At 43.8% G+C, this 12964-nt stretch overlaps 1 protein-coding gene across 8 annotated transcripts in view; it reads right to left on the reverse strand.

Moving 5' to 3' along the window:
* Nucleotides 1-12964, reverse strand: part of LMO7 (LIM domain 7) — a 199779-nt gene that overhangs the window by 122051 nt on the left and 64764 nt on the right. For all 8 annotated transcript variants that reach the window (XM_048492310.1, XM_048492318.1, XM_048492319.1 and 5 more), the window contains 2 exons: nt 5392-5462; nt 1211-1280 (listed from right to left, as the gene is read on the reverse strand). In XM_048492310.1, the coding sequence (XP_048348267.1) occupies nt 1211-1280; nt 5392-5462 (141 nt within the window). The remainder of the gene's footprint in view (nt 1-1210; nt 1281-5391; nt 5463-12964) is intronic.

Below are 12964 nucleotides of genomic sequence, written 5' to 3' on the forward strand. Positions count from 1 at the left end.
AAGGGCAACAAGGATGATTGAGGGACTGGAGCACCTTCCCTATGAGGAGAGGCTGCAGCGTTTGGGATTCTTTAGTTTGGAGAGGAGGCGGCTGAGGGGGGATATGATTGAAGTCTACAAAATTATGCATGGGGTAGAAAATGTTGACAGAGATAAATTTTTCTCTCTTTCTCACAATACTAGAACCAGGGGGCATTCATTGAAAATGCTGGGGGGAAGAATTAGGACTAATAAAAGGAAACACTTCTTCACGCAACGTGTGATTGGTGTTTGGAATATGCTGCCACAGGAGGTGGTGATGGCCACTAACCTGGATAGCTTTAAAAGGGGCTTGGACAGATTTATGGAGGAGAAGTCGATTTATGGCTACCGATCTTGATCCTCCTTGATCTGAGATTGCAAATGCCTTAACAGACCAGGTGATTGGGAGCAACAGCCGCAGAAGGCCATTGCTTTCACATCCTACATGTGAGCTCCCAAAGGCACCTGGTGGGCCACTGCGAGTAGCAGAGAGCTGGACTAGATGGACTTTGGTCTGATCCAGCTGGCTTGTTCTTATGTTCTTATGTTCTTAAGAAGTATCTCTAGACTTAGCAATTATGACAAGATTAATATTTTCTTTAGTGGGATTTCTAATAAGAGAAATTTTTAAAATCTAATTCAAATAGCCTAAGAGGGTCAGATCCACAGATCTATCAACATAACGCACAGGTGGTTACATTTTCTGTACAGCAAATCCTCTCTGATACTGGAAAAGTTGCAGGATTGTATAGATTAATAGCCACAGGGATTGGGAGGCTGTGGTAGGGAGGGGATAGAAATGAGAATGGAATGGTCCTTCATTTTCCATCAGAGCAGTTCCCACAGTTCTAAGAGGGGGATTTCTGTTCCTATCAATGCCACGTGGCTTTCAGTCCACGTGGGTCCCATAATCCCAATATTCAACTTTTCTTGGCTTGGAAAGGACTGCAGGAGGTGGGCAAGATATATAGAATGCTGCATCCTACCCAGAGCACCAGGCTGTAAAAAGCATGTTAAAATCTAATAATTCCAGTGCTATGCTGAATGACATCAATGCCGTGAAAAGCCTAAGTCGACATCATTGTTTACTTTAAGAAGCCAATGCTAACATGTTATTTATTTGGAGGCAAAAATCAAGAAAATCCAGATAGCAACGCTGACAATACAAAAAGTGCATTTCATTACTCACCAGGCCAGCTATTGGCGTTGACAGATGATTAATCTTTTTAATGATGCCAGGCTTGATCTTGTTAATTAGGCTACAAAAAAGGATGAGAGTTAATCCTGCTTTGTAGTGTAATTTCACTCTAGGGCTAAATTCACAGATGACTAACATTAATAACTGTTGCGCACAATTCTTGCTTACGTTATTTGAGCCATTTCTGATAGGTGTAAAGCTGAGCTTGAGCCTGATGTCTGCCTAATACGTTTGGATGCCTATGCGTGCGTGTCCATGTCTGCATTTCAAGCAACAGAAAAAATATTCCAACGGTGGGCCGTGTGCTTAACTCAGAGATTCAACACAAAGCATCAAATTACAGATGAACAGTTCATTACATAGGTTTCTGATGTTGGGAATTTCTCAATCAGAAAGAAGATATACTTCCCATTGTCAACCCATTTCTAACAACTTTTGTTGGGGCAAATTGCTGGAGCAGCTGATGGCGACAGTCCAGCTCCAGAGAGTCTTGGAGGTAGAAAGTCCCGTCCAGTTACACCTGACTTATGGTGACCCTTGGTGGGGTTTTCAAGGCATTTTCCTTGGTGGCCCCCCTCCCTCTCCCTCTCTCTGCACTGGCAGACAGGGGAGGGGCACCTGGTGCTACTCCCAAAGCTCTACCAGCTTTTGATACCATCATCTGTAACCCACATGTTGTTATGCTATCCCTTCTATGTTTAAGATAGGGAAAAGTATATAACCCCCTTCTTGCGTGAAAGGAAGGGACAATTGACAAACTGAAGGTTATATCTCTTCTAAACAGTCATTGCTATGGGGTGTTGGAAGTAAGTCGTTCTAACGTGTGTTAATGGGAATGCTGTGATGTTATGTTTTTGTTTATTTATATGCCATTAAAGGTATTTGACTTTGATACCATCAACTATGGTATGCTTTTGGCATGCCTCAGTTGGCTCAATTCAGCCTCAAGATGCTACCGGAACAGAGGCCTTTTGTGCACACCTGGTCTCTTCAGGTCAAGCATATATTATCTTTAGGTCAGATTCTCAATTGTGCATGTTTTTCTCCCTCTTCAGAATTTTCTGCACCACAGGTCAGAGAAGCTCTGTGGCTTCCATGAGTGGACAAAGCACAATTTTTTCCCTGTCTGCACAGGGAAAGCAGAGCAGAGTGGTGTGTGTTTTGCCTCCCCTCCTCCCCACCCACGCAGGAGCAGTTCCACCAGCATGTCCAGGGGTCAACAGGGCTCCTTCCAAGGAGTGAGAGATCAAAAAAATGACCTTCTTAAAGCAAAAACAAAATCATAAACAGGCAGCAAACAACCACTCAAACCAGTAAGCATTCTCCTCAGGGGCCAGCAAAATGGTGGATAGGAGAAGCAGTGGGATACCTCTTTTGTATGTAAATGAGGAAACTGGGGAGAGTCCACTGTGAAGCACACAGTTGTGCCAAAAACTGTGAATGCACAAAGGGCAAGAGTCTAGTCCTAATTGTAGGGATGATTCGCAGTGAGCCCTGATAAAGTGGACAATAGAGGCCTGATAGAGAGGAAGAAAAAGAAGTGTTTGGCTTTATATCCCCCCTTTCTCTCCTAGAAGGAGTCCACAGGGGCTCCTTTCTCCTCCTTTCCCCACAACAGACACTTTGTGAGGTAGATGGGGCTGAGAGAACTGTAACTAGCCCAAGGTCACCCCTCAGGCTTTATGTGTAGGAGTGTGGAAACAAATCTAGCTCATGTGGAGGAGTGGGGAATCAAACCTGGTTCTCCAAATTAGAATCCACTACTCTTAACCGCTATACCACGCTGACTCCTACCACATCAAAGTTGACACTTTCCTAGCTGGGGCACATTGATGGAGTAGAGTTGGGAGGAGCTAAATACCTGAGGGATAAGTAGCCCAAGCTGAGTTGAAAGAAGTTATGAGATACCGTCCTAAAGAGAATGAGCCCTGCCTACACAATTAATGCCCAGTCACTGACACTCAAATCCTGAGTGAAGTGGTGGCTACCTGGGATAGAAACAGACCTCATCTTTGCCAGGACAGTTAACAGGGAAACCACATCCCTGTTCATTTTCCTGGCCCTCTCAGTGGTTCCAGCATTTCCCACCCCCAATTTGACGTGAGCCATCTATAAAGTGTAGCCAAAGAACAAAACAAGTTAGAGCAACGTAGAATGGCATTCTCAGAAAGCTTTCCTTTTTTTTAAAGGCGATCATCCAAGTCAGGGCGTACATAACTCGCCAGTGGGTGCTCATTAGTGAATGGCTGCTTCAGAAGAGCACTCCCATCTGCCAAATGTCACAAATCCTCATCTTATTGCCAAATGCATGACAAGACAATTAAAGCCAAGCATTTCTAAATCACCTGTTAGGCATTTTTTTCAGCTCGAAGGAAAAACACTACCCACGTTTCTACAGTTATGAAAGCTTTTGAAATCTTCTCTCACGACACAAATCGGAGGACTGTTTATTTGTTCAGAACACTTCCCAGCCTACCAGATCCAAAACTGCTCAAGTATTATTGATCTAGAAAAGAATTCTACGCCAACGTGTAGTCCCCAAAACTGCAAAAACTGCACTGTCCCAACTACAAGATGCTATTGTAGTTAATAACATTATAATTTGTTTTGTTTTATCTCCTTTTCCTACAGTAAGCACCTCCCCCGTTACACTAACAACTCTATGAGGTGCATTTGTGCAAAGATCACCAGTACATTTTTCAGATTGATTCCAGTCTCCCTGTTCTAACAAACCATTATACACAGTGCCCTCAATGACAAAGATGGTGGAAAACACTGATTTGCAGATAAGTGTTTAGTAAAGAACTTGCTGCCCAGATTTAACACAGAGAAGTGTCAATTTTTTAAGCATTCTCAAACATAAAGGAACATTTCACTGCTGGGAACACTGAGGACTCCCACAGACACACCTTGCCCAAATAAGCAAGGCATAATAGGGCTGTTGAGTTATTTATAAGGATATGCTTAGTCCTGCCTGATAAGAAACCTGAATATCTTTTTTTCCTTCTACATGTTTGTGCAAACTTACCCACCCCCAAGTAACTTTGCAAAAAATTACAGACAGAAAGATTACAGCACCAGAGAACCCCAAGAGAAGGGAGAGACTCAACGGAGAAATCCTCACCCTTTCGCAGATGGCAACAGGGACATTTATGCATTTCAGCACTACAGGGAGACAAGGAGCCACTGGGGCAGATAGAAAAAGGAAGAAAATAGGGGCTGAGGAATTGCTAGACCTCATCTTTGAAAATCTGAGGCGTTTTCCACACGGCATAATTACACCAGGGTAGACCCGGGAACATCCATATCACGTCAATTTTATCCCGGTTTCTCGTTTCGCACGGCTGTCATGGAATCGAGTAAAAACCAGGATGAAGTACTCCAGTTTCTTTTGCACAAGCTCGGTTTATTTGTAGTTACAACAGTCGTCGGTGTGCTCCCTTCGCTGCTGCCACTACCTGCTCATAAAGCATTAAGGGCAGCGGTCTATGTACAGCTTGCTCTGAAGTAGGATCCTATGTACAGCTTGCTCTGAAGTAGGATCCCACTATGTAATTTTGCAAATTCAGGCCCAATCCAGACTGGGGAGGAAATATGTGATGGCCAAAATGGCATGGGGAAGACGTTGCTGCACTGCCTCCAATAGAGCTCTTGGCTGCACAGCAAGTGGCAGCGGAAAAATCCCACTACCAACCACCAAAGCCATTTTAGAAGAAGGAGGAGTTGGATTTATATCCCCTCTTTCTCTCCTGTAGGAGACTCAAAGGGGCTGACAATCTCCTTTCCCTCCCCTCCTACAACAAACACCCTGTAAGGTAAGTGGGGCTGAGAGAGCTCAGAAGAACTGTGACTAGCCCAAGGTCACCCAGCTGGTGCGTGTTGGAGTGCACAGGCTAATCTGAATTCCCCAGTTAAGCCTCCACAGCTCAAGTGGCAGAGCGGGGAATCAAACCCAGTTCCTCCAGATTAGAGTGCACCTGCTGCTAACCACCACGCCACTGCTGCTCTCACTATGCCACTGTTACAGAAGCTATAACAGAAAGTATTACACTTGGCCCAAGACAGAGATAGTACTGAGAGATCGGCTTACAGTATTGATATTGAATTTCTGGACCAAGCACGCACCATACATTTTAGCCTGAAAGAAATTCCAGATTTTCCAAATTACTTACTTGCAAAGTAGGACTCCGTTTTCCAAAGCAGCACGAAAATCCTTGTTTCCAAAACTTTTCCCAGTGGCTGCCTGCAAAAGAAACGTATAATTAGCTGCTTTGGGGGAAATAACTAACCGAGAACTCAAGAGATGTCATAGCTCTGGTGCCGAGCTCCATACTCCTGAAATATTCTGAAAGAACTGGCTTCTATTCCTTACAGTATCACTCAGACAATAATAGAAGCCCGAGTTTGTTTTAGCATACCTTTCAAGCTACAGCCTCCAAAATACCTTAATTTTCTTCTGTACTTTGTCTAAAAACTATTGGTCTGTGTCCTATCATCCCACCCAACAAAACTGGAGGCTCTGTTGAAATGTCAGTGTCTGATCTCCCAACTGAAGATCTACCTGCTGGATAAATGCTTCTTAGACTAAAGGAACTTCCTCAGTGCTCTGGTAGGATACCGCCCATTGGGTTAAACAAATGAAAAGGCTTGCTGCTTGCAAACAAGGAAAAACAGCAGCACAATTTCCCTTCAGAACACGGGACAGGAGTTGTTTATTTCCACACATGGAAGATGCATGTGGTACTGGAATACAACTGACTGATCCAACAACTGAAGAAGGCCCATGTGATTTGAGAATATAATCAACTGCTTCACCAATACCAGCACTATACTGGCTTTAAGGAAGAACAAACTCTGCAGGTATTTTTGTCTAGAAAAGCCCATAACCACTGAAAGAGGAAAAGTGGAAGTTGTTGCAAAGAGTGGAACTCCATGTCTGTGTCTGCAATACAGATGCTCTCTTGTATTTACCCAGTAAACATCAGTCTGTGCTTAGGAGGAAAGGAGATTTGTGCTTCAGTACACGTCCCCATCTCAATATCATTTTTTGCCTCAGAGTTCCAAGAGAAGATTACAATGATCTAGCTGTTCACATCTGGGGAGTGGTTTATGACCTTCTTGCAGATGGTTGTGAGACCACAATAAGAGGAGGAAAGAGGATTAGGGCAAGATGGGAGCAGATGCTCCACAGTAAATTGAGGGTTGCCTCCGTAAATTACGGGCAGAATAACCAAGGAAAATGAGCACAGGGGCCCCCCAAGGCTGTGTACTTTCACCACTTCTCTTCTCTCTGTATACCAATGACTGCATCTCAAACGATCCATCTGTTAAAATACTGAAGTTTGCAGATGATACAACAGTGATTGGTCTCATTCGAGACAACGATGAAACCGCATACAGACGGGAGGTTGAACAACTAGCCTCGTGGTGCCACTGGAACAATCTAGAACTGAACACACTTAAAACCGTAGAAATGGTGGTCGATTTCAGGAGAACCCCTCCCATCCTACCACCTTTCACAATACTAGATAACACAGTATCAACAGTAGAGGCCTTTAAATATCAAGGCTCGATCAGATCTCATGACCTAAAAAATGGTCACCTTAACATCAAAAATGTCATCAAAAGCAAGCACACAACAAAGAATGTTCTTTCTGCACCAACTCAGGAAGCTCAAAACTGCTCAAGGAGCTGCTGATACAGTTCTACAGAGGAAATCATTGAGTTCTGTCATTCTGCACCTCTATAACTGTGTGGTTTGGTTCTGCAACCCAACAAGATCGACACAGACTTCAGAGAATAATTAGAACTGCAGGAAAACAATTGCTGCTAACCTGCTCTTCCATATTGAGGACCTGTATACTGCACGGGTCAAAAAAAGGGCTGTGAAAATATTTACTGACCCTTTCGCCGCGATCCTGAAGTCATAGGCAACCAATGTTTCTAACTCTTACCTCTAAACGTCGCTTACAGAGCACTGCACACCAAGACAACTAGACATAAGAACAGTTTTTTCCCGAATGCCATCACTCTGTTAAACAAATAATTTCCTCGATAATGTTACACTATTTATTCTATACATATCATCTAATTACTGCACTACATTTTTTTTTCATCATTCTTATTACCCATCTCCTCCAACTTATGACTGTATGACTATAGCCTGTGCTGACATTTCATTTTAATTCATTTTATTTTATGATTTTACATTTTATGGCTCTCTGCTACTTATTGATTGCTCTGATTGCTTACTAGACTCTATAAGTGACAACTTCATTATTAAGTGTTGTAATTCCATGATTCTTGACAAATGTATTTTTCTTTTATGTACACTGAGAGCATATGCACCAGAGACAAATTCCTTGTGTGTCCAATCACACTTGGCCAATAAAGATTCTATTCTATTCTATTCTATTCTATTCTATTCTGTTGCTCAGCAATGCAATATTATTTTATAAATTACTAAGCATGACCAATATACATTATTAGTTGATGTGAAATTCCAACATTTTATTCCAGGAAAGAGAAAAACAGTGTGGAGCTACTTTTAAAGCAGGGTCCAAAGGTAGGGTTGCCAGCATCCAAATGGGGCTAGATGTCCGGGAATTACAACTGATCTCGCAATGACAGAATTCAATTCCCTGGAGAAAATGACTGCTCTAGAGGGCAGCCTCTATGGCAGTGATGGCGAACCTATGGCACGAGTGCCAGAGGTGGCACTCAGAGCCCTCTCTATGGGCACACGTGCACAGAGTTCATCATGTGCAGGGGTGTGGAAAATCACCCACACACACTTCTAGGCTGGCCTGGGCCACTGGGCACAACGCTCTGCAGCAAGCAGGGAAGACTCGGCTGGCAGGCCTGGTGCCTGTGCTCCAGGTGGCTGATGCCTGAGGGGGGGCAGAGGAGGCGGAGATGCTAGAGAGGCACAGAGCAGTGCGTGCGGGACTTGCTGGAGGCTAGAGCAGGCTGGCCCCTGCTCGAGCAGGTGGGGCAGAGGGGTGGGGTAGAGGTGCTGGAGCAACAAAGGGCAGAGCGGCAGGTACACGCAGGACTAAAACCTCAGTATTCAGGTTAAATTGCCATGTTAGCACTTTGCAATAAGTAAGTGGGTTCGGAATTGCAATTTGGGCACTCGGTCTTGAAAAGGTTTGCCATCACTGCTCTATGGCATTATCTTCTGCTTAGGTTCTTCTCTTCCTGTAAGCTCATCCTCTGAAGGCTCCACCCCCTCCAAATCTCCAGGAAATGTTCCAAATTGGACTTGGCAACCATATCAAAAGTGGCTCCAGGTGTCTGCAGGAGGAAAAGGTGATGAAAGATGGTCTCAAGAGGAAGGGATCGAACTTTGCAGAACAGTGGTAGGATCCGTACCAGTAAGTCTACCCGATACCCCACTGGATATGGGCAAAACATTAGAAGCAAAAACTACCAGACCATAGCCACACAGCCTGGAAAAAGTACAACAGCCAGTTAAAGGAAGCCTTCAACAATTCTGTATGAGACCCTTTTTGTATCGAGCATTATAAAGGTGGGACAATAGAGGCTCAGTGATCATGACAGAGAATACCAAAAAAGGCCTGCTGAAAGACCAAAGAAAGAAGTCTCAAACTAGCTTCAAAAGAGATTGGCGGTGGTGGAAAGCAGATGCATAGCAGCAGTGAGGACATCCAGGGCAGCTTGTTCTGGGTGCCGCCATTGCCATCATGTGTCGGGGGCAGGGCAGGGGTGTTTTGGGGGCAGGGTGAGGCGAGGGCGGGAGGGGCGCCTGGGCAGTTCATGCCCCGGGCGCAGTTTCCCCTCCCTTTGTCACTGGTGGAAAGTACTGTGAAGTTGCAATCTGACTTTTAGTGACCATATAGGAAGTCAGGTAGGCGAATCTTCAGCACTTCCAGATGTCATGGACTTATAATTCCCATCAGTTTCCTGTGGCCGGCATGGCCAATTGGCCATGCTGGCAGGGGCTGATGGGAATTGTAGTCCATAACATCTGGAGTGCCAAAGGTTCACCACCACTGATATAGGGTTTTCAAGGCAAGAGGCATTCAGAACTGTAACGCCATTGCCTGACTCTGCAGAACAACCCTGTCCTTCTTTGGTGGTCTCATACATAAGTACTAACCAGAGCAAACCCTACTTCATTTCTGAGATGGGGCTAATGTGGCCATTGAGATCAGTAGTACTGAAATAGCTGCAACTTTGCCCTTTTGGAGCACATTCATCACAATAAGTAGAGACGCAGGAGGAGGTAGATTCATTAGCAGGTGCACGGAAGGAAAACATCAACCATCAGGGATTGCTCAGACTATTCTCCATGTGCCAAGCCAATGCAAATTATGTTAGCTATATGGAAATCATCTCTGCACTGTAAGGTAGTCTTTCCTCCTGTGGAGCAGATACAACCTTTATTCATTTTCACGTACTAATTAGCTTAAACATGCAAAGTCAGCCATCCATCAAGAGGCTACAGTCATGATCAGCCCCATACATTTCTTAACAGCAAATACCTTTCATGAACTCTCACGTCTGGTTGAATAGAGGTGCTGTCCATTTACAGAACACAAGCTTTTTTTGCTACTACATGCATTAACAGAGAACAACTCCGTTGCAAACAATATGAACAAGTCCTGCAAGAGTAAAGCTTTTGAACTGGCATTATGTTACACGAGATTAAGCTATTTTATTCTCGCTATAGTCTTCTGTTGCATGCCAAGAAACTCTTTATGGCTTGCTCTGTTCCACAATAGGTACTCTGTGTCACTGTAGTGCAACTGTTAAGAGTTATGATTCATACTCTTAACCACACAGCTTGATAATCTCCCACCAGAATTTCAGGTCAGAGGTATACAACTTTTTTTTGGGGGGGGGGGAGATACGCTTAATTGATTTGAATAAGACATCTTGCTTCCAACCAAACACATTCAAGGGTCACAGGAATTAAGACTGATGATTTGTTTAGGATTGTTTTAATTGACTACTTGTTGCACCCCTGGCCCAGGGGGCAGTGTCCAAGGACAAGTCTGGTGGGGAAGGTTCCCTTCTGTGGTATCAGCTGTGGCCCCACCTGAGATGGAAGAGGCTGTGAAGCTTCCCAGCTCTTTCTCTCCGATTGAAAGGTTTCCCAGCTCTGCGAGATCCACCATCCTCCTCGCCCAAGCTTTCTGTCCCACTTTTAAAGGGGTTACTCGACCCCTCCTTGCCCCGGGACCAATCACATTCCTTGAGCCATCCCCTAGCTCTACTTCCTGTCTTTCCCTTGCCAATCCCCTGTCGACTCCACCTCCACTCTTTTCAACCCTTTATATCCATCCCTGCCTCCCACATGCTCGGAGTTTGCCTCCTCCACCCTCTATCTGGGTCCAGTCCTTCCTCCTCCTGTGAAATGGATCCTGTCTGGCCTCTCTGGCTCCCCCCTGATTACTGTCTCCTCTCAGTTCTCCCCCCTCTCCTTCTTCCCTGCCAAGACCTTCCCCTTCCTGTCTTCTCTACCTGTCTATCATCTCCCAGTCCCACCTCCCCGACCCATCATTGCTTCTCACACAACTCTGCTCACTGTTGCTGCATTGTGTTGTGACTTCCCTGTTGCTACTGGCCCCAAGGTAGGTCTTACCAATCCTGGGGAGGGAGCTGTGGTGTTATGGGGGTGTTTGGAGTGCACCCCAATTTTCTGGGGATGGGGGAAGGTAGAGCTTCAAGTCCCAGGAGAGGCATGGCATCCCAGGGCAAAACTTTTTTGGGGAGGTGTATGTATGTATGTATGTGTAGGGAGAGAGAGAGACTCATCTACAATTACAACACTAATATCATTCAGAGAGAATATTACATAGTTTTAAAATTCATTACCTTCTAACATTTAATTCCAAAACAGCAATAATAATCTAGTAAGCAGTTACTTCTTTCTTAGTCAAAAACAAATTAACATTCTTACTATGGCTACTATTCAGCCTCAAATATTCGATTCAGCCTCGAATAAGAAATACAGGTACCATTTCTCATTAGACTCTTGTTTTGACCATCTGTTTTCAAGATTTGTTAATTTGGCCATTGTAGCATATTCTCTAACTTTATCTTCCCAGAGTTTTGTATTAAGATCGCCTTCAGTTTTCCAACAGGACGCAACTATTATCCTTGCAGCTATTAATGCCAACATAGTTCGTTAAGTTTCTCCGGAAGATTTTCAGGCAAAGGGCCTAACAGCATAAAAGGAAGCAGTAAAAGAAAATGTTAATGTATTTTTTGCATTTTTGTATGTACATCTACCCAATACTTTACAAGTCCACCACATGTGAAAGAAAGACCCACCCTCTTCTTGAAATCTCCAACAAAGACCATCACTATGTTTATTCATCTTCTGAATAACTTTAGGAGTTACATACCATCTATAAACCAATTTATATCCATTCTCTTTTAACATTTGGCACGCAGTAAGTTTAATATTTTTGGACCATAATGTTTCTCTGTGTTGAAAAGTTAGCTCTTCTTTTAAGTTTTGAATCCATTTCACCATGCACACTCTTTACCAGCTCCATTTCGTATTTAAGCAAGATCTCTATTCTTCCCATCAAATGTTGTTTCTGCGAAGTAATCTCTTTTTCGGAGTTTGACATTTCATGTAATATTTCCTCCCTGTAGTTTTAATGCTCTTCTAAGTCTAGATACCAACTGAAAATATATCAACCAGTGTATCCCCCCCCCCCCCGCCCCATCTGTGTTTCTATGCTCCTTTATATTATCTGGAAAAGTATTAGCTAAAAAATGAAAGAAAAATAAGTCTACGTGCCAGAGCATTTTCCCCATTTATTTTGTGCCGTGGATGGGACTGTGACTCAGTATTAGAACATCCGCTTGGCATGCAGTTCTATACCTGGCATCACCCATTGAAAGGACCCCCACTTGCAACTCTGAAGAGCTGCTGCCAAGTCTGGCTAGACAATACAGACCTTGGGCCACTCATAGACTATCATTTGCTCCTGCTAAACCAATTGCACTGATAAGGGCTTGTTCATTCTTACTCACATGGGTTAAGTTGCACAAGGCTAAGCAATACGCTGTTCACAGGGGAAGTTTCCATTTTCACGTGACTGGCTAGCTTGTTTCAAAGCATTATCACGTGCACTGGGCATGTTGAGTCAATTACCTGCCACCTCAGGAATTCTGTGATGATTTAACACAAGATATTTTTAGCCCATGGCAAGTCAGAACATTTGCTCCCGAGGAAGGAGGCTTTTGATATCTGCCACCACAGAGTTCCAATTCCAATCCAACCGAGAGAAGGGAGATCCCCTAGCCATTTGTCTCTATGGGTTCTCTTCCAAAATACGCTCCTCCTACAACTTCCTCTAAAATTCTAGCAATGAGTTATAAAGTCAAAACCCTCCAGAAGGGAACTTAAAAAAAAGAAGAACTTTTACAGTAAACAACTAATACCAGCAACAATCAACACAGATGGAACGTACTCATGCTAGAAATCATTTTCCAACCATAAATGTGGTAAGCTGTATCTTTTAGATTTAGTGTTTGCTCTAAGGCTCTTTCCGCACATGCAGAATAATGCACTTTCAATCCACTTTCACAATTGTTTGCAAGCGGATCTTGCTATTCCGCACAGTGAAATCCAGCTGCAAAGTGTATTGAAAGTGCATTATTCTGCATGTGTGGAAAGATCCTAAGTTAATCTTTTCCCAAAATCATAGTGAAGTTTCTCTTTCAGGCCAAGAAAGAAACAATTTCCATATTGTACTATTT

Source organism: Sphaerodactylus townsendi, linkage group LG04 (assembly GCF_021028975.2).
Source record: "Sphaerodactylus townsendi isolate TG3544 linkage group LG04, MPM_Stown_v2.3, whole genome shotgun sequence".
In the NCBI taxonomy this organism is placed as follows: domain Eukaryota; kingdom Metazoa; phylum Chordata; class Lepidosauria; order Squamata; family Sphaerodactylidae; genus Sphaerodactylus; species Sphaerodactylus townsendi.